This window comes from Dasypus novemcinctus, chromosome 31 (assembly GCF_030445035.2).
Source record: "Dasypus novemcinctus isolate mDasNov1 chromosome 31, mDasNov1.1.hap2, whole genome shotgun sequence".
NCBI classification, from domain to species: domain Eukaryota; kingdom Metazoa; phylum Chordata; class Mammalia; order Cingulata; family Dasypodidae; genus Dasypus; species Dasypus novemcinctus.
In genome coordinates, this window is record NC_080703.1 from 30,642,444 (window position 1) to 30,669,088 (window position 26,645).

The following is a 26,645-nucleotide window of genomic DNA, read 5'->3' on the forward strand; positions in this document are numbered from 1 at the left end:
GGGGAAACTGTTTTCCTTGTCCCCCGAGAGGGCGATGCTTTGACTGGAGAGGTGGTGGTGGAGGTGGAGAGAGGTGGGGTTCTTTGCCCTGTGGATTGGAAGTTGAGTTATAGTGATAAGAGGATTGAGAAATAAGTCAGTAAACTGGGAAAAGGGGATGACACTGAACGTATGAAAGGAACTGGATTCATTCTTCTGCAGCACTTTGTGAAATGGAGCCAAGGCAAGAGGATGCAACGATGAAGACGCACAGGCCAGCGCTCCATTGGCAAGTGTGTGTGTCTTAGTTAGAGACAGCCTCAGTGGAGGAGGCCGCTTGGCGCTTAGGTGGACTGCAAGTTCACCGTAACCCAGGTGATTCAGGGGCTGAATGATCGCCTACTAGGAAACACCAAGTTCAATGATCTCTGAGGACTCTTCTCATTCAAAACCAGTCAAATGTCACGCTACGCCATCACCACTCACTCTAAATTAAGACTGAAGCGTGCATTCTATAAAAGGCGTTTTCACTTACGGTGATTCAAGACTCCTCATTGTCTGGGTTTACATCACCAATAAAGTTTTATCTTTTTAAAATTTGACGTAAGAAATCATTTGGGAGCTATGCGCAGTTTATACACAATTACATATTTAATTTGCTTTGGATTTTTAGTATTTAAAATTGTTAGTAGCAAAATAATTTGAGAACAAATTTAATTCTCCTCTGTTCATAGTTTCTTGTTTTCTTTGGGAGATTGATGCAAGGGACATATAAGGGCAAAAGTGTACTTAATGATCATTTATGATTCAGCAAAATATCAGGTTCTGAGTCAGTCATTAGTAATTTGATAGAGGCTGAAAAATAAGATAATTATTGATGAGAAAGTTTTAGCATAAGCTTTCTTTTTTTTTTTAAAGGTTTATATATTTTATTTATTTACCCCCCCTTTCCCCATTGTTTGCACTCGCTGTCTGCTCTCTGTGTGAGTTCACTGTGTGTTCTTCTGTGTCTGCTTGTCTTCTCTTTAGGCGGCACCAGGAACTGATCCTGGGACCTTCCTTAATGGGAGAGAGGTGCTCAATCTCTTGCGCCACTTCAGCTGCCTGGTCTGCTGCATCTCTTATTGTTCTCCTCTGTGTCTCTTTCTGTTACATCATCTTGCTGTGCCAGTTATCCTGCAGGGGCCAGCACTCTGCGTGGGCCAGCACTCCACTCAGGTCAGCCCTCAAGGCAGTCCAGCTCGCTTTTACCAGGAGGCCCCAGGAATTGAACCCTGAACCTCCTATGTGGTAGACGGGAGCCCAACACTTGAGCCACATCTGCTGCCCTATCATAAGCATTCTTTTAAAGATTTATTTATTTCTCTCCCCTTTCCCCCCACCGCGGTTGTCTGTTCTCTGTGTCTATTTGCTGCGTCTTCTTTGTCCACTTCTGTTGTTGTCAGCGGCACGGGAATCTGTGTTTCTTTTTGCTGCGTCATCTTGTTGTTCTTTTCTCCGTGTGTGCGGCACCATTCTTAGGCAGGCTGCACTTTCTTTCGCGCTGGGCAGCTCTCCTTATGGGGCGCACTCCTTGCACGTGGGGCTCCCCTATGCGGGGGACACCCCTTCATGGCATGGCACTCCTTGCGCTCATCAGCACTGCGCATGGGCCAGCTCCACACGGGTCAAGGAGGCCCGGGGTTTGAACCGCGGACCTCCCATGTGGTAGACGGATGCCCTAGCCACTGGGCCAAGTCTGCCACCCCCCCATCATAAGCATTCTTAATTTTAAACCATATATTGCTTCCAGTCACAGATATCTTTTTTTTTCTTCTATTTTACTGTCGTCTCATTTTTACTTTCTACACCCTTGTCGGGTAGTGCTCACACGGCTTGCATTTCTAATATGCAGCATCTTTCCTTTTTCCTGTTTGTTCATGTGGCATGCCCACATATTTTGTCGTTGAAACTTTTCTTTCTTAGCAGGCTCTTAACTTCGGAGAATAACTTAGCAACCCTGAAGAGTTTGGGGCAGAAAATAAATACATCTTGTTACTCTGCCCAGTACCAGCATTACTATTTTTATCTTCCAGCACACTGTAGAGAGCATTGTCTGTTTACTTTTTTAAAAAGAAACAAGAACATTTCCTTTTATGCGCAAAGTATTCCAGTTGCCTTCTTTTCCTCTCCCTGCCTGGTTGCCTAAGCTGACTGGCTCTTTGTTTCAGAGACAAGACATGACTACTAACAAAGTTAAGGCTTTCAGCGAGCTCTACGACAAGGTCTTTATATTTTTCACTCTGTGTCCAAATCTTTGTTTCTTAAAGCATAAAATGAATACAATAAAACATTTTCCCCTTCATTCTTCCCATCTCTTCTCTGCCGAGCAGAGTGGGAATGAAGTGGGTAGGGTGAGTGGAACTTGCCAGATCTTTTTCTAGAACAGGATTTTATGCCGGTTTAATTAGAGAATCATTGTTGGACAGTCCTCAGCAGGTACTCAGTGGCTCGTAAGAGTTTCCCTGAAATACCTAAGCAGGGAGGCTAAACTGGATCTTCTGATAGAGGTGTTCTTGGGATTTAAAAATTCTATGACCAAGTCTTTTGGGTTAGGAACAGGTAAATTCTCTAGCTATTAGGCTGAGTTCATTCCTTCCTTTGTTCATTCATTCATTCACTGGGTACCTACAAGGACTCAGATTCCACTTTACAAGCTGGGGAGACCACAGTAAAGAGGTCACATATCCCCCTGCTTAAGAAGTTTCTAATCTAATGATAAAACAGACCATTACATCACAGTAATTATGGTAATTATGAAGTAATTTTTAGTACTCAGATGCAAGGAAAACACGTAAAAGGGACACTTAAATCTGCCTGAAGTTACTCCAAGAAGTCTTTCTAGTTGTGAGTTGTAAAGGACTGAAATTTTGGCAAACAGGTCAAGGCCGGGGTCTGGGCAAGGGCACTTCAAGCAGAAGGAATACAGTCAGCAAAGTAATAGGGTAGAGGAGAGCCTTGGGCTCTTTGGGGAAGTACAGGTAGGAGCATCCAGTATGTTGCTGGAAGGAGGTAAGGGCCAGTTCAAGACAGGGTTTGTATGGCATGCTGGGAATTTTAGTTTTATCCTCTGGGGCCATGAGGGTCTATTGAGGAATTCTGACCAGAGGCCTGATATACTCAGACCTAGGAATGTGATTCTTCTAGCAGTGCGCAGTATGGAGCAGAGGTGGACAAGGGATCGGCATGTTATTTAAGGGACTGTTTCATTAGTCTAAGCAAGCGGCGATGAGCTCAACCAGGAACCATGGAAAGGAGGTTAAGGATGTGGATTTAAGAAATATTTAGAAGGTTGAAGCCTTAGGAATTGGTGTTTGTTAAATGTATGAAGGGGCGGAGGAGAAATATAAGTGCATGATATCAGCTAGATGAAGTGGATACTCCAAATATTCCCATTTTGCAGTGAGAATATCTGCAGCTAGTAAATGGTGAGCTTGGATTTAAATCCCAACAATTTGACTCCAGATCCACATGTGGACTCATGATGCCCATCTGTGTCTCTTGGGTGGTGCCTTTTTCAGTGATGGCAAATTCAGGGTGAGAAGTAAGCTTGGGAAGGAAGGAGATGACTAAATGCCAAGAGAACAGAGATCATCTAGCTCCCAATCTTCAGATCCCCAAAATGTATTTGCTGAATGAATGGATTTGTTTCAATATGTTGTATTTGAAGGGCCCACCAATGACCACTTATACTAAAAGTTTGAATTTATGTAAGATATTCTTTTATGGGCTAAAAGGAATAGGATCTTAAGAGACTCCATGTCTTCTCATTTATATATGATTTGCAAAAGTAACTTAATGCCTCCTTTTTTTTCATTTTTATTTTTATTATCTTTTTTAAAAAAATACTTAAATCACACAAAATGTTGCATTAAAAAATATAAGAGGTTCCCATATGCCCCACTCCCCATACCCCCCACTCCTCCCATATCAACAACTTCTTTCATTAGTGTGATACATTCATTGCATTTGATGAATACATTTTGGAGCACGGCTACACAGCATGGATTATAGTTTATGTTGTAGTTTGCACTCTTTCCCAGTCTACTCAGTGGGTTATGGCAGGATAGATAATGTCCTGCATTTGATAAAAAAAATAAATAAAACTGGACATCCATATGCCAGAGAATGAAAGTGGAACCCCACCTCATTCCATATACAAAAATAAACTAAAAATGGATCAAAGACCTAAATGTAAAAGCCAAAACTATAAAACTTCTAGAAGAAGACTTAGGGAAGCACCTTCAGGACTTTGTGTCAGGCAAGGTTTCTTAGACTTTATACCTAAAGCAAGGGCAACAAAAGAAAAACTACATAACAGGGTCATCATCAAACTTAACAACTTTTGTGCATTAAAGGACTTCATTGTGAAAGTAAAAAGACAACCTACAGAATGGGAGAAGATATTTGGAAACCACATACATAATAAGGATTTAATATCCAGACTATAAAAAGAACCGCCACAACTCAACAACAAAAAGACAACCCAATTAAAAAATGGACAAAGGATTTGAATAGATGTTTCTCCAAAGAAGATACACAAATGGCCAATAAACACATGAAAAGATGCTCAGCATCATTAGCCAGTAGGGCAGTAAGGAAATCAAATCAAAACCAGAATGAGATAGCATTTCATACCCAGCAGAGTGGCTACTATTTAAAAAAAGGGAAAATAACAAATGCTAGTGAGGATGCAGAGAAATAGGAGTACTTGTTCATTGTTGGTGGGGGTGTAAAATGGTACAACTGGAATGGAAAACATTTGACAGTTCCTCAGAAAGTTCAGTGCAGACTTACCTTATGACCCAGCAATCCCACTTCTAGCTCTATATCCAGAAGAATTCAAAGCAGGGATTCGAACAGATATTTCCACCACTGATGTTCAAAGTGCCTTTATTCACAATTGCCAAAAGGTAGAAGCAATCCATGTGTCTATCAACAGATGAATGGGTAAATAAAATGTGAATACATGCAGTGGAATATTATTTGAACATAAAGAGAAAGGAAGTTCTGGTACATGTGAAAACATGGACAAACCCCGGGGACATCATGTTGAGTGAAATAAACCAGACACAAAAGAACAAAGACTGTGTGATCTCACTGATTGGAAACAATTAGAAAAAACCAATTCATTGAGTCAGAAACTAAAATACAGCTCACCAGAGGCCAGGATGGGGATAGAGAAGGGGGAGTTAATGCTTAATTGGAACAGAATGTCTGCTTGGGATGATGGAAAAGTTCTGTAATGAATGGTGGTGATAGTAACAGAATGTTGTGCACGTAATGAATACCACTGAATTTTATATTTGAATGTCATTAAAAGGGGAAATTTTAGGTTGTAAACCATAATGTAAACCACAGACTGTAGTTTATAGTATAATTATATTGTTCCATCAATTGTTAACACTAAAGCAAAGTGTTAATAAGGAAAACGATGCGGCTATATGTGTGTGGAGGAGTAATATGGGAATGCTGTATTTTCTGCATGATTTTTCTGTAAACTTAGAACTTCTCTAATACATTTAAAAAAAAAAAAAAAAAAGCTCAGCTGATAACCCAACTGCTAATATTACCTTGAATCAATTTAAAATCTGAAATTAAAGAACTCGGAATAGCTGCACTAATGAAAGGCTTAGATGCTAAGGTTTTCTCTCCCGTGGCAGTCTTAAAGTCAACACTAGGTCAGCCGTGCATTTTTAGCAGCTTTAACCCTTTTTGGTATTCATTGAAGGCAGATGAATAATCTGATTTAATTAGAAAGAGAAATTCCACTTTGTTTCATTTGAGATGGTGAGCAAAAGTAAGAAACTTTGTGTGTCATCAGCACACAAAGCTGGCAGCCACTGTGTCCACACAGGGCCCGCGCTCAAAAGGACCCTGTGCTCGATCCGAGGGATTACTACCGAGAGCCAATTGGCAATGCACCTGGAAAAAGATCTTGACCATAAGGGGGAAATGGTACAAACGAATGAGTTCTTCTGGCTAAGAGATTTCCAAGTGTGTCAGGAGGTCATTCCAGAGGTTACACTTATGCACATCTCAGCAGGAGCTTATTGATTGTCACAACAAATAGTGCTTCAAACAGCAGGGCTCCTGAGGGCTCTAGAGACATCCAGAAACTATAAACAGGTCAGAGAGCTCAGGAGTGTGGCACCCTGCCAGTGGACCTTACCTTGGGACTTACGCTACCCAGTGTGACAGAGATGGACCCAGTTGTGGTTTCCTTACTCTTGGCTTTTCTGCCTCTTCTATTTGAACCTGTAATTAGCACTATACTTGATAGGTGTTTGTCACAGAGACTTAAATCTTTGATCTGTCCATGTGCCAATTGGCCCTGAATCTCAACACAGTTGCAACACTTACTGTCCAGTTCACTGGACTCTCCCAGGCCATCTAACAAGGTGGTGATGATGGACAACACCCATCCCAAGGAAAAGTGGGAGTCTGCAACTGCGAGCAAGATAGTTTCATCCACGCCCCATGGGATCTAAGCCCCCTCTCATTTAGAGGCAGAGTGGGCTTCACCATCCCCAAATCCTCAAGGTTGGGGAATGAACAATGGACTTACTATTATTCTACTATAGAATTATTGTTATTCTAGCAATGGAAGAACTTTTGTCATTGATGTGGAGGCAGTGGCTATCAGAGGTTCTGAGAGAAAGGAGAGGGAAAGATACGTGTAATATGGGGGCATTTTCAGGACATTGGAATTGTCCTGTATGACGTTGCAATGATGGATATAGTCCATTACATATTTTGTCATACACAGTTGTGCAGGACAGAGTGTAAACTATAACCCACAGTTTAGTGGCAGTGCTTCAGTATGTGTTCATCAATTGTAACAAATGTACCACATTAATGAAGGTTGTTGTTACTGTGGGAAAATGTGTGTGTGGATGGGCATGGAGCATATGGAAATCCTCTATATTTTTCATATAATATTTAAGTTTCTTTAAAATAAATATATTTTTTAAAATGACACCATGCTTGGAATTTAATGCTCCGTCATCGACATCTTGAGATGCTTAATAATTTTATCTTTGAATTTCTGTCCTGGAAAACAAATACGACGAGACAAAGTACACCTGACAGGTGCTGGGAGCCTCAGTTTGCGCATGCTGCCCCCCAGCTCCAGTGCCCGCCGCCTGCCCACCACGGCTGCTGCCTTGGCCTGGCGCAGCCACCGGGTTGTGTCAGGAGGGAGGACCCATGTCCAGCATCACACCCCTCTCCTGTGGAGGTTCTGGCCACAGACACAGGGAGGTCGGTTCCAGGCACGGGCCCCCTGGTATCCTGGGGTGGGGCAAGGCATTAGCCACCCCTGCCCTGGTGGGAAGCTTCGGGGGGAGCTCTCGTCCACCCCCAGTCAGACACCACGTTGTGTCCTGGAGGGCACAGAGTTTGCCGTCCTCTGGGAGTCACCCCACTCCTGCCGGAGCCCCAGGTTTTCATTTCGCACTGGGCTACACTCCACTACAATCATGTGGATTACTGTATGGACTAACCATGTGGTAGTTCACGTGGTGCACCATGAGCTCAGCAGACATGTGCAAATGCCTGTCACGACCGTAGTGCAAGCCTACTGTGTCAGACCTTGAAAAGAAAAAGCGTGAGGACATAAAACGATAAAGTAAGGGCTTACATCCTAAGACTTAGGTGTATTTTACTAGTGGTTAATAACTGAATAATAAGGAATAAACAGCAAGTTATAAATTAGAGTCTTATTTCCACTTCTATTGTGAAGAATAATTGTGTGCTAATAATTCTTAAACCTTGTCTGGAAGCATCTATTGTATACGTATAAGTTGTATTCATTGATTACGGGTTGCTAAATCACATGGAAGATGTGAAAATTAGATCTTTTCCTCAAATCCAAACAAGTTACATTTTTAAAAAAGATTTATTTTGTATTTATTTATCTCTCCCCACCCCCTCGTTGTATGCACTTTTATCTGTTGATCTTCTTTGTTTCTTTGGGAGGCACCAAAAATTGAACCCAGGACCTCCGACATGGGAGGGAGGTGCCTCATCACCTAAGCCACTTCCATTTCCTTCTTTGTTGTGTCCCTTGTTATGTTTTTCCTCTTGTGTCTCTTGTGTCATCTTGTCATGTCAGCTTGCTGCACCTGCCCATTGTACCAGCTTGCTGTCCTGCCCCTCCTCTTTAGGAGGCACCAGGATCCTCTGCTCCCTGCTTGGTTGTATCTCATTATGTATTTCTCCTTGTGTCTCCTGTTGCATCAGCTTGTTGCGTCAGCTTGCTGTGCCTACCCATTGTGCCAGCTCACTGTCTTCTTTAGGAGGCACCAGGAACCAAACCATGGACCTCCTTTGTGGAAGGCGGGAGCCCAATCGCTAGAGCCACATCCACCTCCCAAGTTATATTTTATTGAGAAGCATGTGAGCTCCAAAATTACAGAAACTATTAGCATGTAATATGTCAAATTAACTGTATATATTTTTTATTTCCTACAACTGGGTTGGATTTTATTCTCATGACTTTGTTTTGTAAGATATTCTCACTGATCAAGTTATGCTAATATTCCTATTATACAGCTGGAAAAGGCCGGTCAAGTTGTGACCCACCCCCCCAATCTTTCCTTTGGTGCATCAGGGGTGCTCACCAAAGCTGATAGGACGGGGATCCCTTTCTTCACCAACCCACTGGTATGTTAGCAATGTTTTCGGAAAGAAACCAACCTGCACATGAGCCGTGACCCCAGCAGCCCATCCCGAGACCCAAGGAGCAGTGTCATGCAGAGGCCATAGCTTTGGTCTGCCAGGGCTGTGTCCCTTTCCTTCCCCAACTTTCCAAACCACGTCTGTGGAGTCTCGGGTTCAGAGCTATGCTTAAGGTCCAACTTACCCGACCTTCTCCTGGGTGCAAACGCCACGGCGCCCGTACAGCGGACTTGAACCTTGACCCTCTGCCAGGCGGTCCCGACATTGACCCGAGAGTGCGTTACAACCAGCTCATCTCTCGTAGGTGCCTCACTCCTGATGCAGAAGCCCGCCCGGACATTGTGGAAGTCAGTTCGATGATATCGGATGTCATGATGAAGTATTTAGACAATTTATCTTCATCCCAACTGGCGCTGGAGAAGAAGCTGGAGCGGGAACGGAGACGCACCCAAAGGTACTTCATGGAAGCCAACCGGAACGCAGTCACGTGCCACCACGAGCTGGCTCTGCTGTGCCAGGTCAGTGGCCCCTTCAGGCTTTCCATCGTGCGTTCTGATGTAGGCTGTTTCAAGTCGCTCGTGTTTGCTTTAAGGAAAGTTTTTCTAAAGATAGGAAAATATAAACTATTAACTACATTTCAGTGTTATATAGTTACATATTTATATGCATTGCTCTATTTTATAAGCAAAATTAAAATAACTATAATATAACATTTTCCAAAGAACTAACTCACAATTTATTATATATCGCAAAACCAGAGGTATCGAAAAGTTCTCTTAGCAATTCTTTAAATTTATATTACGGCCTATAGCAGTGAATGGTTATATGTGATTTCTTTAGGAATCTGATCATGTCTTTTGGGAATATTGATGACAGAACTATGGGTTAATTCAGGGAAAGAAATAACATTTGCCTTTAAATTTTTTCTTACCAGTCTGTGAAATTGGTTTCGTTATCGTTTGTGGCGGTAATAAGTTTGCTGTGCTTCAGCTTGGAATATATCTTCTTATTTTTTCTGCCAGCACCTTTAGATTATTTTGATATTTATGTTTATTCCTAAACACAGCTTGCAAAACTGATACCAAAGCTACGCATTTCCACATGTGCAAGTGCTCGTGCCAGAGTTGCTCTGTTGCTAGCTCATACTTTCCCTTCATTTGTGCCTTTGTTTTCATCAGGATGCACCATTTTGCTTTTACTACAAATTTGCCTCTACCCAGCAGGGATCCAGAAAGGGCCCTTCAACCCAGCAAACATTCTAGTCTGGCCTCCTGGGGGTGGGCTAAAGGCAGGAGGGTCATCAAGCCAGTTCTTGGGCAGGATACCTGTTCATTAAACTCCTTCCCAGGACCCGCTCTACCTCAGCGGGGAAAATTATATCAGAAGATGGTCTCAAAGAAAATCCCTTCTTGAACAACAGTTTTCCCAACGAATCTGTTTCTTATTTAGAAGGAAAGTGCTACTGTTTAGTGGGATTGCCTTGATGTGCTTGGATTCCAGCAGTTGAAGATACAATATAGTTTTCTTTTGGGGGAGAACTCTTTCATCCTCATTGTTTTCAATGCTGAGCCCAACTGTACTTTCACAGAACAAGCCATGGTGATTATCTAAAGCTTCAACTTCTGTCCAGAAACACATAATTTAGAGTTACAGCACTGGCTCAAAGCAGTTAAATCTTATTATGCGCTGGCTCAACGCAGTTAAATCTTGTTATACAGGAAGTTAGAACACACTCTGTTGGTTATTTTACTACCTGACTTCAAAAAAACAAGGCAACAATGATAAACACATCATTCTCTGTATGTCATTTTGCATTTGGAATATAGTATTCAAGTAAACTAAAATGCACGAGGTTTAGCTCTTTCTATGTATCTTAAGTATTGGGGCCTTCTCTTAAGCCTGGCACTGCAAAACTACTTAGCCAATTTCCAGTCTGATATAAAAGAACCATTTTAAATTCAATTCATGTTGCTGATGTGGGGGTAGATGGAGTTAGCTTAAAATCTAACAGCAGAAGTCCTCTTATCTTTTGCTAAACACCTCGAGAGGGACCATTTTATTTGTTTATTGAATTTTACTTCTCAGCTTTAAAAAAAACCCTCTATTACAGAAAATTTCAAACATCTACAGAAGTCGAGAGAATGCGGTAATGGTCCATCATGTACTTATCCCCCAGTTTCAACAATTAGCCTCTCTCGGTCTTAGTTCTCCCCAACTCACTTCTCCCTCCCTGCTACCCCCAGATTATTTTGAAGCAAACCCCAGAAATCAAAGAAACATTTTAATATGTATTTGAAGGGCCATGTTGAATGTTGAAATCTAGGTCTCAGACCATGGCCAGGTAAGACAGAAGGGAGCACTCCGTAGTGTAAGGTCTTTCTAGGGGTCGTGTTAGAAAGAGCTTGGTTACAAACAGCTGTACAAGAGAGGAAGAGGGAGAGAAACGGGGTGAGGCTGCAGGACTGGAGAAGCAGTCAGAAGGAGGTACCTTGTGATGGGAATGGTCTAGGGACTTTCGAGAAGCTGGATGTTTCATAGTCAATGCTGTACCCCACCCTCTGCTGTCATTCCTACATCTATAATCAAGGTCCAACTGCTCTGTGTGGTTGGGGCTTTTGGATGTCACGGGGAATGGGGGCTGTGACCCGTGTTTGACTCTAGAAGGGCCAGGAGATGGGGCCAGCTGGCTCAGCGAGGTGATCAGGATTCCTACAAGGCTCCTAAAACCCCCTGGGGATACGGGTGGGGTCACTGCCATTCTTAGCTCATGTGCACTAGGAGTCTTTAGTATCTAATATTAAAGTAAAAAGTCACTCATTAGCTGATGACTCTCAGGTACCTCATATCTGAATAACATTTCTGTTTAGTTCTTGCTTGATCTTGTCTCTAGAAAGTAAGTCTTTGGATTTTTGAAATCAGTAGGGTCGCAATAGATTTGTAAGATGAAAGGTATAACTGGGAGCAAAAGTATCAATTTTTCTCCTGTAAAGAATAAACACATTGAACCATAAATAAAGTGGCATTTTGAGAATTCATTTAGTCATTCAGAGCAACAAACAGTGCAGGCCTTTGCTGAGGTAAGAAGTCTATGTATTCCCAAGATGACTGTTTGTGCTTAACTGTGTGTCTCACATCTATGGCAAATCCAATATTTCAAAACACAGAATTGCCAATCAATGAAGTTAGGGGTGTTTCCCCTTTATAATAAGATTTTAAGTGACATTTTTGATCAGTAGGCTCCTCTAATTCAATCACATTTAATTCAGTGTGAAACACCTTGATTTGCACAAAAATGATCATGATAATGTTGGAGAAATTATACATGGGATTTTAAATTTTTATGCTTTTGTTAGAAGAACTGAAGTATGGGTCCAGGTATCACTGTATTACTGGAATGAGTTTTGTCATGCTACCTAATCACTCTAAGTTAAAAACATTCATCCATAAAATAAGGGGGAAAATATCTACCCCAGAATATACTAGGATTAAATAAGTCAGTATGTTTGAAAATACTGGGCAAATTAAAAAGTGGCGTAAAATTGTAAGCTAGTATCAATTATGTAAAATAACGGATGCTACTATTAGAGGAAAAGCTTGTTGATGTATCTTGTTAATCTAGTGCCCACTGGTTCAAGTGATCAGTAGCATTAAATCCATGTATATTATTAACACAGTTGGTAAATATTTACTGAGCACCTGCTACTAGCCAGCCTCGGGACCCTTAGGGAGTATTCAGCCTCATGAGAACCAGAGAGAAGTGCTTTAATTCAAAGCAAAGTTTAGATAATTACTGTACAGAGTCATAAAATCCACTCTCCCCTTGCAGTACTTTATGTATACTGATAATTTCCCATTTCAAGGTTAATCAAATTTTAACAAAAAGGAAAAAAATGCAGCTTTATTAAAGAACTGAGAAGGACACATGATTACATTTCATCAAAAGACAGCATGCAGTTAATTGGCATTGTCCTCACTGGGGACCAATTATTGTTTTTTTTGACATTTAAATCCATGCTGTTCCTGACAGAAAAATTGTTAGGTGTAAAATTTTATGCCTCTTTTTTTCTTAAGCACTATTATGATTGTTTCATTTCAAATATAGTGGAATATTCTCCCTGAACAGTTAATACCAATACTGCAATTACACAATCCAGTGATAAATAGTAGCCAAAGGAAAGAGAAATTAGTGGGTTCAGTAGAAATTTATGAATTCCTAGCACGCATAAGGAGATCCATTGTGAATTACTGAAACTTTGCAAATTGCTTAGAAAGGAAACCACTGACAGGAAACATTAAAAGCTCCTATCTCATGAGGGCGTGTGCTATTTACTGTCACATTTTAGCTTATTCTTAATTATGGCAACTTTCATAACACGCTAGTAAAAGAAAAGTATTAATACGTACGTCAGGAGGCCAGAGAAATCTTCAGTAATAAACTTCGCTCCTGGTAGGGTGGTTTAATCACTATGAAAGGGAAGTGGAACTGCAACTTTGCTTTTCCTTCGAAATATTCCAATTGAAGAATGTTAGGCTTTCTAATTTTTAAAATTCAAAATGAGGCATCTTAAGGAGAACACAGAGTCCAGAATGTTGAAATTAAGCAGAGAGAAAGTGAAGTGCAATTTTTACTCAAATGTGTGATAGCAAAGGAAAATATAATAGAGCTGTGATGGTCAAAATCATAATCAGTGGTTGGGTACTGTGTGCAAGTTAAACACACTCAAAATCATTGCCCTCTACATATTATCCTATAACCTAGACAGAAAAAGTGGTTAAAGACATTTCTAAATGGTGTACTGCTTGGGTCTTCACTACGAAGTACAAGGATGAATATTTGTGTGTGTGTGTCTTCCTTCATTAGGGAATAGAGAATTAATGCTTAAATTGTGCAGTTTTTGTTTGAGTTGATTGTAAAGTAAGTTTTTTTTTTTTAATAAAACATTTATTTCTCAAGTAAATGTACTGGATACATATAAATTTTATTTTGAATCATACAATATGTTACACAATATATTTGGTTCATAGTAATGCAATTACACAGTGTTTGCCCTTTTGTGTCTGGTTTGCTTCGCTGAACAGTTTGTAAAGTTTTTATTATGAATGGAGGTGATGGTAGCACAACATTGTGAATGTAAACACCATTGAATTATATATGTGAATGTGGTGAAAAGGGGAAGTTTAGATTGTATATATATTTTTAGAATAGAAAGAATAAATAGAACTGTACAACACAGTGAACTCTGTTGTAAATGATGGAAAATAGTTTGTAGTACAATTATAAAAATGTTCTTTCATGAATTGCAACAAGTGTATTGCACTGATACAAGGTGGTAATAGGGTGGTATATAGGAACTCTGCGTTCTAGGCATGCTTCTTCTCTAAACTTACCACTTCTCTAATTTAAAAAAAAATCCATTCTGGAAGAAACTTGGAGAATCAACGGAAAACTTGAATTTCATTCAGGTTATTGAGATTTGTGGACGTTTACCTCGATGAATGAAGCATGTTTCCATGTTTACAACGGGGCAGAGTTGAATGTTCCAAGGAGGCTGAAGGTTGATCATGAGAGAAGTATGTTCTCCCTGTGTGAGATTTATAGGGCTTATCATTTCTTTTCCAATGCTATTTGACAGGAACTTTATCTTCACTACCCCTGTTTTAAAGCTTAATGATGATATCTTCTTACAAGTTCGGTAAGTTCATTCAGTTTGGAGAACTTTTTCATCCACAAGCCAACACAAACTTAGAAAAATTGAAAATACATGCAGTCTACAATTAATAATGAAAGGAAAAGGGTTTATTGAATATCTTCCAAATGTAAGGAATTGTGCCTGGTGCTCTGAAGGTTATAAAAAATTATAACCAATGGTCCCAGGCTTGAAGTACCCTATAGTACTTGAAATGCTAAGGTCAAAAGGCAGGAGGAAATTTCTGATGATTCAAGAGGTTCAGGCAAAGACCAAATGAGATCTGTGGGTTCAGAGAGGCTTCCAGAGCAAAGAGGGTAAGACTGGATCTGGAAAACTAAGGTATTCATGCCTAGATGGAAGACAATAGGAAAAGTGGAGGACTTCCAGAAAGACCAGCTTAGCTGAGGCAATGAGGTTGCTGGGAGGTGCTAACCTCACTTAGGGCTAAGACTCAAGCTTGGAAATGATATGCTTTACATTCGTAGGGGAGGCAAAGGAAACAGAGAACTTCAGAGACTTGGTCAGGGTCACTCATCTAGCTAGCGACAGACCCAGGACTGAAACTTGGATCTCCTGACCTGCAGTGCATGGCCCTCCTCTCCATGTCCTTCTCCCAAGATGGCAGTGGGTGCAGAAGGGAGCCTGAATGTCACCATGCTGATGGGAGGGGGACGGGGGCTCTGCATGCTGCCTTCCTCTGACGGCCTCTGCCTCTGCTGACTTTGGGTTAAGTGAATTCCACTCCTTTGGATTGGGGGCACTGAGCGCCATCCTGGTCAAGTGTCTGTGCCACCTCTGACTCGTGGCTTATTTCCTCAACACAGTTCAAGCCCAGTGGATGACCCATGATTTCTGAACTTGCACCTTGCGGTCACTATCCCTGCTTGTCCTGTGAGGCCCAAGGGATCTTTAGATTTCCGTGCATGCCACCCATAGCCCATGGGGAGTTAGTTAAGAATGGGGGGACTATCTTAATCCCACCAGCTCGGTTCCTTCTTCATTCTTTCTTAGTCTTCTATCCCAGATTCCAGGCTTCCAGCCATTCACTAAACAGATATTTATTATAAGGTGTTCGGCACTGTTCTAAGGGCTGAGGATACCACTGGGGCCCACCACGATGAACGAAACAAACAAAGCCTCTGCCCTCATGGGCCTCATGTTAAACGTCCAACTCAGCCTCCACTCCTGAGGTTCATCTGCTACAGTGGGCACAGGAGGGAAAAACGAGGGTACTTGCACCTGCCCTCTCTTCTCTCTCCTTTCTCTCAAGCTTGTTCTGGAACTTCAGAAGGGATTACCAGTTCCCTTTTACTGTGCTACTGTGACAGGAACTGCCCCCATCATTTTCTTCACTTTGTCCAAGTCTTCTTTTTTTTTTTTTTTAAATAATATATTTTTATTTATTTTAAAAAGATACATAGATCACACAAAATGGTTTACTGTAACATTTTGGGTGATCTATGTAATTAAAAAAAAAAAGATAATAAAAAAGTAAAATAAAAAATAGCAAATTCCCATATACCCCACTCCCTGCATCCCCCACTTTTCCCACATCAACAACTTCTTTCATTAGTGTGGTACATTCACTGTAGTTGATGAACACATTTTGGAGCACTGCTACACAGCACGGATTGTAGTTTACATTGTAGTTTACACTCTCTCCCAGTTCACTCAACGGGTTATGGCAGGAGATATAATGTCCTGCATCTGTCCCTGCAATACCATTCAGGACAACTCCAAGTCCCGAAATGCCCCCATTTCACACCTCCTTTTCCCTCTCCCTGCATTCAGCAGCTCCTGTGGCCACTGTCTCCACATCGATGATATAATTTCTTCCATTGCTAGAGTCTCAATAATTCCGTAGTAGAATACCAGTAAGTCCACTCCAATCCATATTTTATTGCTCCGTCCCGAGGGCCCTAGGATGGCTCCCCAGGCCTTCTTTACACCTCCTTCCCTTGGGCCAGTAAGCTTCAGCCTCAAGGCCTGGTCTCAATGGTAGAATGGCTGGGGGGTGGGCAGGGATTGGAGGGGGAGGAGGGGAGGTAGAGGAATTTCTAAGGGAGCAAGTTACCTTGAGGTCTCACAACATAAAGTGCCCCAGCGCTGCCTGTCTGATCATAGCCTCTCTTGCATATCCAACTGGTATTTCACACTCAACAAGTCCCATAGTGAGTGGACACTCTTCCCATAACCCAGTCATTTCTCTCCCCTTATCACTTTAATTGGAACTTGACGTCTTCTTCAGTTCATCTCCCTCAAACCCTTCATCCATCTGGTGAGCAAGCTCAAACAGTTCTGTCTCTGGACTATTGGGCAAAGCCACCATAGCCTTTCCATTCTCATCCGCATTGCCTCACATTGGATCATTGCCATATCCACTTCCCTGCCTCTAGTCTCTTCCCCACAGCTCCTAGTGATTCAGCGTATTCTTTCCTCATCCCCACCAGGGGTTATTTGGAAATGGGGCAGGGGGAGGGTATTTTTTTGTTTATCAGTGACATGGAATACTGCTGGTATTTAAGTGGCAATTGCCAGGAATGCTAAATAAAATGCCCTGTGCAAGGCAGTCCTGCACAAAACACACTAAGGAATTTATTACTGCAGGGATCCGGCTTACATGCCTGTGGGCTGGGGAGGTGAGTCTGAAATTCCCAGGGCAGGCCATCGGGAAGGGCAGGCTGGACGTCTTGGGTGTGGACACCTGTTGCACAGGTGCAATTCCTTCTTCATCTCAGAAGAGCCTCGGTTCTGCTTTTCAGTCCTTTCAGTGATTGCATCTGGGCCCCACAGAATACCTAATCTGCTTTTCCTGCACATGGCTACCAAAATCATCCTTCCCAAAACACATCTGATCTTGGTCGGGTATCCCATAGTTAAGATGCTCACATAGATGAGTCCTAGAAATTGGCTCTAAGCTTCTGGTGAGTTTAAAAAAAATACAGATTTCTATAAGGATCAGATACTGTCAAATAATGGAAGTAAAGCACACATAGATGCTGTGTTAAATTCCTTCTGCTTTGGAGGACAAGGCAGCTAGCTAGCAGTGCCTTCTCACCAAAGATTATTTTCTTCATAATTTCACTTTTTAAAAAATTCTGGAGTACTTACCATAGTTTTCTAATGCAATCTGTATGTGCTCTTTGCAGATTTCATTGGTATTTTTAAAGTTTTCAGATATCCTTAAAGTTGGTCATTTAAGAATTAAGCAGATATGCAAGCTTCCCAATTCTCATTTTCTTAGTGCAGATTTTTAAAACTTTTGTGCTATTTATTTATCTGAGTTGCTTTTTTAAAATTACACCATATGTCATTTACAATTGCTGAGCATAGCACCGAAGGCATGCATCTTCAGTCCTCTGCTAAGAGATTAAATTAATTCATGTAGAAAATGATGTATTTTAAAAGGACAGTTTTTGTGTGTATGTGTGAACATCTTTCTTTTTACTGTCTGGTTAATTGTTGACTGAATTTCCCTGTAGGCCATGAAAATACAAGTAATGATGCAGTGAAAGAAGAATCAGGAAAAATTATGACTTGTTCTAGAAACGTTCTGCGCTTGCCATGTTTTACGAAAATAAAGCAGAGCTCTATAGATTCCTCCACAGATAGAGAAACAATTCTCATATCCACCCTACAATCCCCCCTTTTTATTGGGGTATCATTTATGTAGAGTAAAATGTACAATTCATAAGTGCTCAGCTCAATGCCTTTTGAGATAAGTGTAACTCCTTTCCAAAATAAGATTCAGAACACAGATGTTACCTCAGAAAGTTCCCTCATGTTTCTTTCTCAGCAATTCCCTGCCTCGGGGCAATGGCTGTTGTGATTTCTGTCGCCACAGATTACTTTTACCTGCTGGACTTTGTATAAGTCATACAGTATGTGTTCTTAAGTGTCTGGTACCTTATGTGTGATATAATGTCTGTGAGATTCATCCGTATTATTGTGTAGATCCAGAATTAGTTTCTTTTTTTTTTCTTTCTGCTAAATAGTATTCCGTTGTATGAATATACTTTTATCTATCTTCTTCTTGATGAACACTTAGGTTTTTTCCAGTTTGGACTTTTATAGATAACGCTGTAGTAAACTTTCTTTTGTGAGTCTTTTTGTGAATATATAGTTTCATTTCTCTTACGTAACTATACCTAGGAATAGAATTGAAATTTCTTTTAACTTTAAAAGAAACTGCCAAACAGTTCTCCAAAGATGTACTGTTTAACATTTGCAGGAGCAATGTACGAGCATTTCAGGTGCTCTACACCCTTGTCCGTGTTTTATAGTGTCAGACTCTTTCATTTTAGCTTTTGTGATGGGTGTAAAATGATACCTTATTATGGTTTTAGTTTGCCTTTTCCCAGTGATAATGATTTTGAACACCTTTCCATGTGCTTACTGGCCATTGTGAGTGTTCACATCTTTTGTCCATTATTTTAATGGATTATTTGTTTTTGATTCTTTGTAGGAGTTCTGTATATGTTCTAGATATTAATCTGTTGTCAGATACATGTATCACAGATATTCTTCCCCGTCTATAGCTTGGCTATTTATTTTCTTTATTGTATTTTTTGATGAGAAGTCATTTTTAATTTTCATGAAGTCCAATTAATTCCTTGTATCCTATTAAAAAGTATTGTTACTTACCCAGAGATCACACACAAAAAAATTGTCTTATATATTTTTTATGTAATATGTTATGGTTATAGCTTTTAAGTTTAAGTCTGTATTCAATTTTCATTTAATTTTGTGTATAGAATAATGAAGAGAGTTTTTTTTTCCATATGGGAATCCAGTTTCCATTTCTTAAAATATCTGTCATTTCCCAATTGATTTTTCTAGACATCTTTGTTGAAAATCACTTGATAACATATGTATGGATATATTTCTTAATGCTCTTCTGTTTCACTGATCCATATGTTTAATCTTAAGCCAATACCATACTGTTATATAAGTCTTTCAACTTTGTTTTTCTTTTCAACTTTGATTTGGCTCTTCTATCTCAATTGTGTTTCATTATCCATTTTAGAAGTATTTGTCAATTTATTTAAAAATCTTGCTTCAATTTTCATTTTCCCCCTTGATTTAAATGCAGGAAAGATCCTTCCAACATTTTAAAAAGTAAATCTTTTTAAAAATTTCACTTATTCAACAAAATTTTTTGAGCACGTACTCTCTTCTGGGGATTATTTTAGTGTGGTGATATAAAATAGTTAACAAAATAGTACAAGACTCCCTTAATAGTGGGGGAAAATGTGTAATAGAAAATAAAAATATATTTCACTATGTTCTTGTGTTCTTGGATTGACTTAATATTGTTAAATGTCAGTACTTCCCAAAATGATCTACAGATGCAACAAAACACCTATCAAAATTCCAGAAGTGTTTTTTTTTTTTTTAGAAATGGAAAAGCCAATCCTCAGATTCATATGGAATTGCAAGGTGTCCCAAATAGTCAGAAAAATCTTGAAAAAGAACAGAGTTGGAGGTCTCACACTTCCCAGTTTCAAAACTTACCACAAAGCCAGTGTAGTCAAGACAGGGTAGTACTGGTATAAGGACAGAAAGATAGATAGACCAATGGAATAGAATTGAGAGTCTAGAGGTAAAATAACAAATCTTTGGCCAACTGATTTTCAGTAGGTTTCAGGTACCTTAAATGGGGAAAGAATAGTCTCGTCAACAAATGGTGCTAGGAAAACTATATATCCATACACAGAAGAATGAAGTTAGATCCCTACCTCACACCATATTAAAAAATTAACTCAAACTGGATTGAAGACCTAAACATAAGAGCTAAAACCATAAACATTTTACAAAAAAAAAAGGGAAAAAAACCTTCATGTTCTTGGATTTGGCATAATTTCTTAGATGTAATACCCTAAGTACAAGCAGAAAAATAGATAAATTTAAAAGTGGGCAAAGGACATGAATAAATAATTCTCCAGAGAAGATATACAAATGGCTAATAAGCTCATGAAATTGGAACCCTTGTACTTCTTTGATGGGAAATTAAAATGGTACAGCTGGAGAAAACAATTTGGCAGTTCCTCAGAAAGTTAAACACTAAATTACCATATGATCCAGCAATTCTGCTACTAGATATATACAAGAATTGAAAACGGGAATTTGAACAGATATTTATACACTGATGTTCATAGCAGCATTAATTCACAATAGCTAAAAGGTGGGGCTAACCCCACCATCCACAAATGAATAGATAAACAAAATGTTATATATATATATATATATATATATATATATAAAACAGAATATTATTCAACAGTAAAAAGGAAGGCAGTTCTGATGCATGTTACAACATGCATGAACCTTGAAATAATTATTTTGAGTGAAATAAGATAGACACAAAAGGACAAATATTGTATGATCCCACTTACATGTACCATTTGTAATCTGCATGTTCATTGAGACGGAAGGTAGATGCAGGTTGCCAGGGTCTTCGAGTAGGGAATGGTGAGTTTTTGCTTAATAGCTCAGCTTCAGATCATGAATAAGTTTTGGTCATGGAAGGTGGGGATGGTAGCACAGCATTGTGAGTGTAATTAATACCACTGAAATGTACACTTAAAAATGGTTAAAATGGGGAAGTCCATGTTATATATGTATTACCATTCTATCTACCTATCTGTCCATCCATCCATCCATCCGTCCATCCATTCATCCATCTACCTACCTATCTATCCACACACACACATACTATATGTAAATGTTATGGACAAAAATAATAGAGGGCTGCATGATAGAATAATTGGTGGGGAGACCGGCTAATTTAAATTGGAATGAGAGGGAAAACCTCTATAATCATCTGACATTTGAGCTGACAATTATCTGAGTGCATTAGTGAAGTGGGCCATGCAAAGATTCTGAAGGCACGGTATCCTCAAAGATCCTGAGGGAGGAGTGCACCTGCCACACTCAGGAGGAGCAAGGATGCCTGTGGAGCTGGAGTAGTGAGCAAGAGGAGTGGGAGCAGGTGGGGGTGCTATAGACTCGAGTGAGGTGAGTTTTGAGTGAGGGGGTGACTTAGTGTTTTAAAGGGACACAGCTGGAAGCAGGGAGACTGGTTAAAAGGAAATTGCAGTGAACCAGTCCAAAGATGATGGTGACTGTTCCCCAGAGAAACAGAACCAACAGGATGTAGATTCATATGTGTATGTAAATATTAAGAGAATTATTATAGCAATTGGTTCATGCAGCCACGGGGATTGGCAAGTCCAGATTCCATCAGGTAGACTACAAGTTCAGAATTCTGATGAAAGTTTAGAACAATTTCCCAGAAGAAGCTGGCTGGTTGAAATAGAGATAGAATTTCTATTTTTTTTTTCTGACTGCTGAAATCTATAGTTCTTCCTTTAAGGCTTTTAACTGATTGGATGAGACCTCAATGCCAAAGGCAGTCTCCTTGTTGATTGTAGATGTAATCATCTGTAGATGCAGTCCAGCTGTCCCAATTATTTAAATCCACAAAATACCCTTACAGTGACACTCAGACCTGCTTGTTTGATTAAACAATTCAACACCACAGCCTAGCCAAACGGACACATGAAATTAACCATTGCAATGATTATTTTCCTTGATTTTTAATTCTTTCTCTATTGGAACTTAATCAGGTTGGTATTTTAGTGTCATGTGCTAAGAGTGCAGTTTAACCTGAACTAGGCCTTTCTTTATGTAATTCTGTGTTAAAAATGAAACAGTAGGGATGAGGATGTGGCTCAGGTGACTTGGTTCCTACTTACCACATGAGAGCTTGCTGGTTTGGATCCTGCCCGGTGCCTCCTAAAGAAGACAGCAAGCTGGCATAAAAAGAGACACAAGAAGAAAAAACATAATGAGAGTCGCAACAAAGCAGAGGTTCCTGGTACCTCCTAAAAAAGACAGCAAGCTGACACAACAATATGACACAACAAGAGACTTGGGGAGGAAAGACATAATGAGAGACACATCAAAGCAGAGAGCAGAGGTGGCTCAAGCAATTAGTCACCTTCCTCCCACATCAGAGGTACCAGGTTCGACTCCTGGTGCCTCCTAAGGAAACAAGGATGACGAACAGACTCAGCAAGTGAAAAACCCTCAAAGGGCATGGGAAGAAATAAATAATTTAAATAAATCTTAAAAAAAAAAATGAAGTAGTAAGTGGGGTTCTAGTTTGTGGGGTTCATTTATGTTTGTAACACCCATGCCTAATTCCATACTGTTTGATATCTTAAATTTACTGGTGTTCATTTGCATTTAAAATTTTTTTTCCTGTAATAAAAATGAGAATGTCTTAAAACTTGACCACTTAATGAGCCACCATGCATTGTTTCTTTGATGTGTTAAATGGAGTTACCTGATTCTGACCTCAGCTGAAATGCTTTCGGAAATAGCCACATACACATTCAGTTTAGTTTGTAAACCAGTTCTTCAGTCTTGGAACAAAATGGCACTCAGTAGATGTAGTTGCATACCAATGTCTTTCATATTTGTAACAAGGGATACTTTCAGATTCTAACACTGTTCCCCTCCTTCTCTTTATTAATATTGTTACTTCTGGGAACCTGAATTTGGATTAGTATTAATATAGGACCCATTTCTTATACTAGGTTAGTTATGGAGTGGCAGTTGACTGGTCAAACAATATTAAGCATGGTGAATTCGACACTGGATTTTCAGAGTGAATTCTAATGGTCCATTCAAGCCCTAATTTATTTCTTCAGTGACAGTTGCTTTCAAGAAATTCTAATTAAGAGAGTATCATAATAATAACGAGATCATAATTATATTATGGTGGCAAAATTAAGATTATTTTTAATGAAAATTCATTTTTGCTTTTCCTGAGTATTTTTGTTAAGAAGTTCAAAATAAAACTTGAAAATTAAGATGCTAACTCAAGGAGAACGTCTCCCTTTATTACATAATCCTTATATAAATTTAGCTATTTTCAGAGCCCCCAAACACCAGTTTTTCTAGTTTAATTGTAACATTTTTGGCCCCTTACTTGATAACGGTGAGCATGGAGGAAGGGAGAAGCTTCAGGGTTTCACAAATGAAATTAGACTAGAGTTATCAACCATTCCAATAGCACAAAGAGATTCCAGCTACCAGGGCAAGTGGCCATCCTCCATTGCTGTGTGATGAGCTCGCCTCTCTGAAGTGGCAGAGCCGCATCTCCCTAAGTGCAGTCCTGGAGAAGAGGTTCTGGTCGCACCAGCTGTCCTCAGCCATGGCCTGGGACTGCCTGGCCCCTTCGGCCAGGCGCATGCACTGGCGGCTTATTTTTATACTTTGAAATTTAGCAACGGAGTTTAGGTAACCGTAATAGACAGTCAGTGACCTGTCTCCTTTGTGAAAAATTTTCTTTGGGCTGTCATCCACGAAAAGCACCAAACGTGGTCACTCCTGATAAAAAGAGTCACCTCAGCCAGATGAATTCCTTTCAGGCACTTGGTGCATTTAAATGTATGTATTTAAAGAGATAGCTTTTACGTAAACAAAGGGAAGGACCTGGGTAAAGTTATAACTCAGAGTGTGAACATTTTAAAACATACAATAGTGCATTTTTATGATTCTAAAACTATAGGATATAGCTGGTGTTATGCCTTCTATTTATTTCTTGTTCTCCTCTCTTCCCCTATAAAATTAGCATTCTAGGCAATTTTTTAAAATTGCACTTGTTTTATTAGAATAGCTCTCTTCGTTCTTTCCCTACTGTCACAGTTAATTTGGGCAATGTCAGTCTGTTGTTGTTAGAATTGCTATTAAACTAAAAATGTATTATGATCTGCTGCACATGTAAAAAAAATACATTATATTGAGGAAAACCAAGTGAAACATAATTGTGCCCATACCACACTTTGACAGGCAGCACCTTCCATAATGGTGGTGATTTCCGTATCAGTGATAATTATTTTATTCTCTGATTTGCATTGTATCGTCCTTGCTGCCATTTTGATACGCAGACTGTGTCCTGTCCATTCCTTTCCTATGAGGTGCAGATGCTGCTCAACTCCTCCTTGAAAAATCTTAAATAATTAGAAATAAGAAAAAATGACAACAGCCAAATTCCATCCCTCAAGGCTGCATCTCTTCTGCCTAATTCCCTTCCATAGGAGCATCTGCTTGCTTGAGATTTCTTTTGAAAACATCATAATGGCATCAGCTCTCAAAGCCAAACCATTTAGCTGCCCTCAGCCTTTGGCTGGTGCCTGCTGGGTTATAGAGGTTTGTTGTCACAGCTGAGCTTATCATCTCTAGACAGATGAGCATCCCAACTTCTCACAGGTGCAAAAGGGAAAGGGAGAGGAGAAATTCATCCTGCTCATAGGAACATGACCAACTAGTGCCTTCAGCTCTTAGAGAAACCTCACAGGTTAGACTCCTAGATAAAGGGGCCACAAAACAAAACACAAAATTCTCAAAACCCACTCATCCTCTTGGTGATCTCATCTGCTTTTCTGGTACTTCTCTCCCTTTGACCTTGATGTAGCAACTATTTGTTGAGCACTTGCTATGTAGAAGGCATCATGTAAAGCATAACATGTTCAAGGCACTTGAGGGACATGAAAGGAACCCAAACAGCCCTGTTCTTCGCCAAGTAAATTGGGTGATGAATCAGATGCCCAAATATTCACAGTGAAAAACTCTGGAAATCACACTAGGCACACAAGAAAAAAAATATACCTACAGAAGCATATGGTTGATGGAAACTTCAAAATCTATATAGATTTGTTGAAGCAAAAACTGCTGCAAGAGTTAATTATAGAAATAGAGGATTTAAATCAAAAGAAACTGCACGTTCTATCTTACTTTACCATACTTTCCATACTTATAGAGTCCGAAAATCTTCTCTCCCAGATTGTGAATTCCCCTTTTCAGAATTTAAGCAAACACCCAATTACTCATGGGTGCAATAATTCTCAGTTGCAACTCACTTCTGATTCATAACCCAACCGATTCTCAAGTGTTGTTTGCAAGTCAAGCCTCTGGAATCACCTTTACAGGGACTCAGCAACTCCTTGCTCTTCGTTTGCTTAAAGAACTTGGCCCAGTGGTTAGGGCGTCCGTCTACCACATGGGAGGTCTGCGGTTCAAACCCCGGGCCTCCTTGACCCGTGTGAAGCTGGCCCATGTGCAGTGCTGATACGTGCGAGGAGTGCCATGCCACGCAGGGGTGTCCCCTGCATAGGGGAGCCTCACGCACAAGGAGCGCGCCCTGTAAGGAGAGCCGCCCAGTGCAAAAGAAAGTGTAGCCTGCCCAAGAGTGGCGCCGCACACACGGAGAGCTGACACAACAAGATGATGCAACAAAAAGAAAAAGAGATTCCCGGTGCCGCTGATAAGGATAGAAGCAGCCACAGAAGAACACATAGTGAATGGACACCAAGAGCAGAAAACTGGGGGAGGGGGGCGGAGAATAAATAAATAAAAAAGAATGATGACAGTAGGCATCCTTGTCTTGTTCTGGATGATCTTAGTGGGAAAGTTTTCAACCTTTCCCCATTGAATATGATGTTGGCTGTGGGCTTTTCATATATGCCTTTTATCTAATTGAGGAATTTTCCTTTTATTCCTATCTTTTAAAGAATTTTAATCAAAAAAGGATGCTAAATTTTGTCAAATGCCTTTTCTGCATCAATTGAGATGATGATGTGTTTTTTTCCTTCAATTTGTTAATGTGGTGTATTACATTGATTGACTTAGCTATGATGAACCAGCCTTGCTTACCAGGAATCAATCCCACTGATCATGATATATAAGTTTTTTGATATGCTGTTGGATTCGATTTGCAAGTATTTTGTTGAGAATTTTTGCATCTATGTTCTTTAGAGAGGTTGGTCTGTAATTTTCTTTTCTTGTAGTATCTTTTTCTGGCTTTGGTATTAGAGTGATATTGGCTTCATAAAATGTGTTGGGTAATTTTCCCTCTTCAGTTTTTTTGAAGAGTTTAAACAGGTTTGGTGTTAATTCTTTTCGAAATGCTTGGTAGAGTTCACTTATGAAGGCATCTGGTCCTGGACTTTTCTTTGCTGGGAGATTTTTGATGACAGATTCAGTCTTTTTAATTTAAATATGATTTATTTGTTAAGTTCTAGTATTGTAGCATCAATGTAGGTTCTGTATTTCTAGGAATTCGTCCATTTCATCTAGGTTGTCTAGTTTTATTGGAATACAGTGTCTCATAATATCCTCTTGTGATCCTTTTAATTTCTATGGGGTCAGTTGCAACTTTCCCCCTTTCATTTCTGATTGTATTAT

General features: G+C 40.0%; 1 protein-coding gene across 14 annotated transcripts in view; it reads left to right on the forward strand.

The window, feature by feature from the left end:
* NEK10 (NIMA related kinase 10) overlaps positions 1-26,645 on the forward strand; it is a 269,323-nt gene that overhangs the window by 153,823 nt on the left and 88,855 nt on the right. For all 14 annotated transcript variants that reach the window (XM_058290740.2, XM_071212866.1, XM_058290735.2 and 11 more), the window contains one exon: positions 9,005-9,218. In XM_058290740.2, coding sequence (XP_058146723.1) covers positions 9,005-9,218 — 214 coding nt within the window. The remainder of the gene's footprint in view (positions 1-9,004; positions 9,219-26,645) is intronic.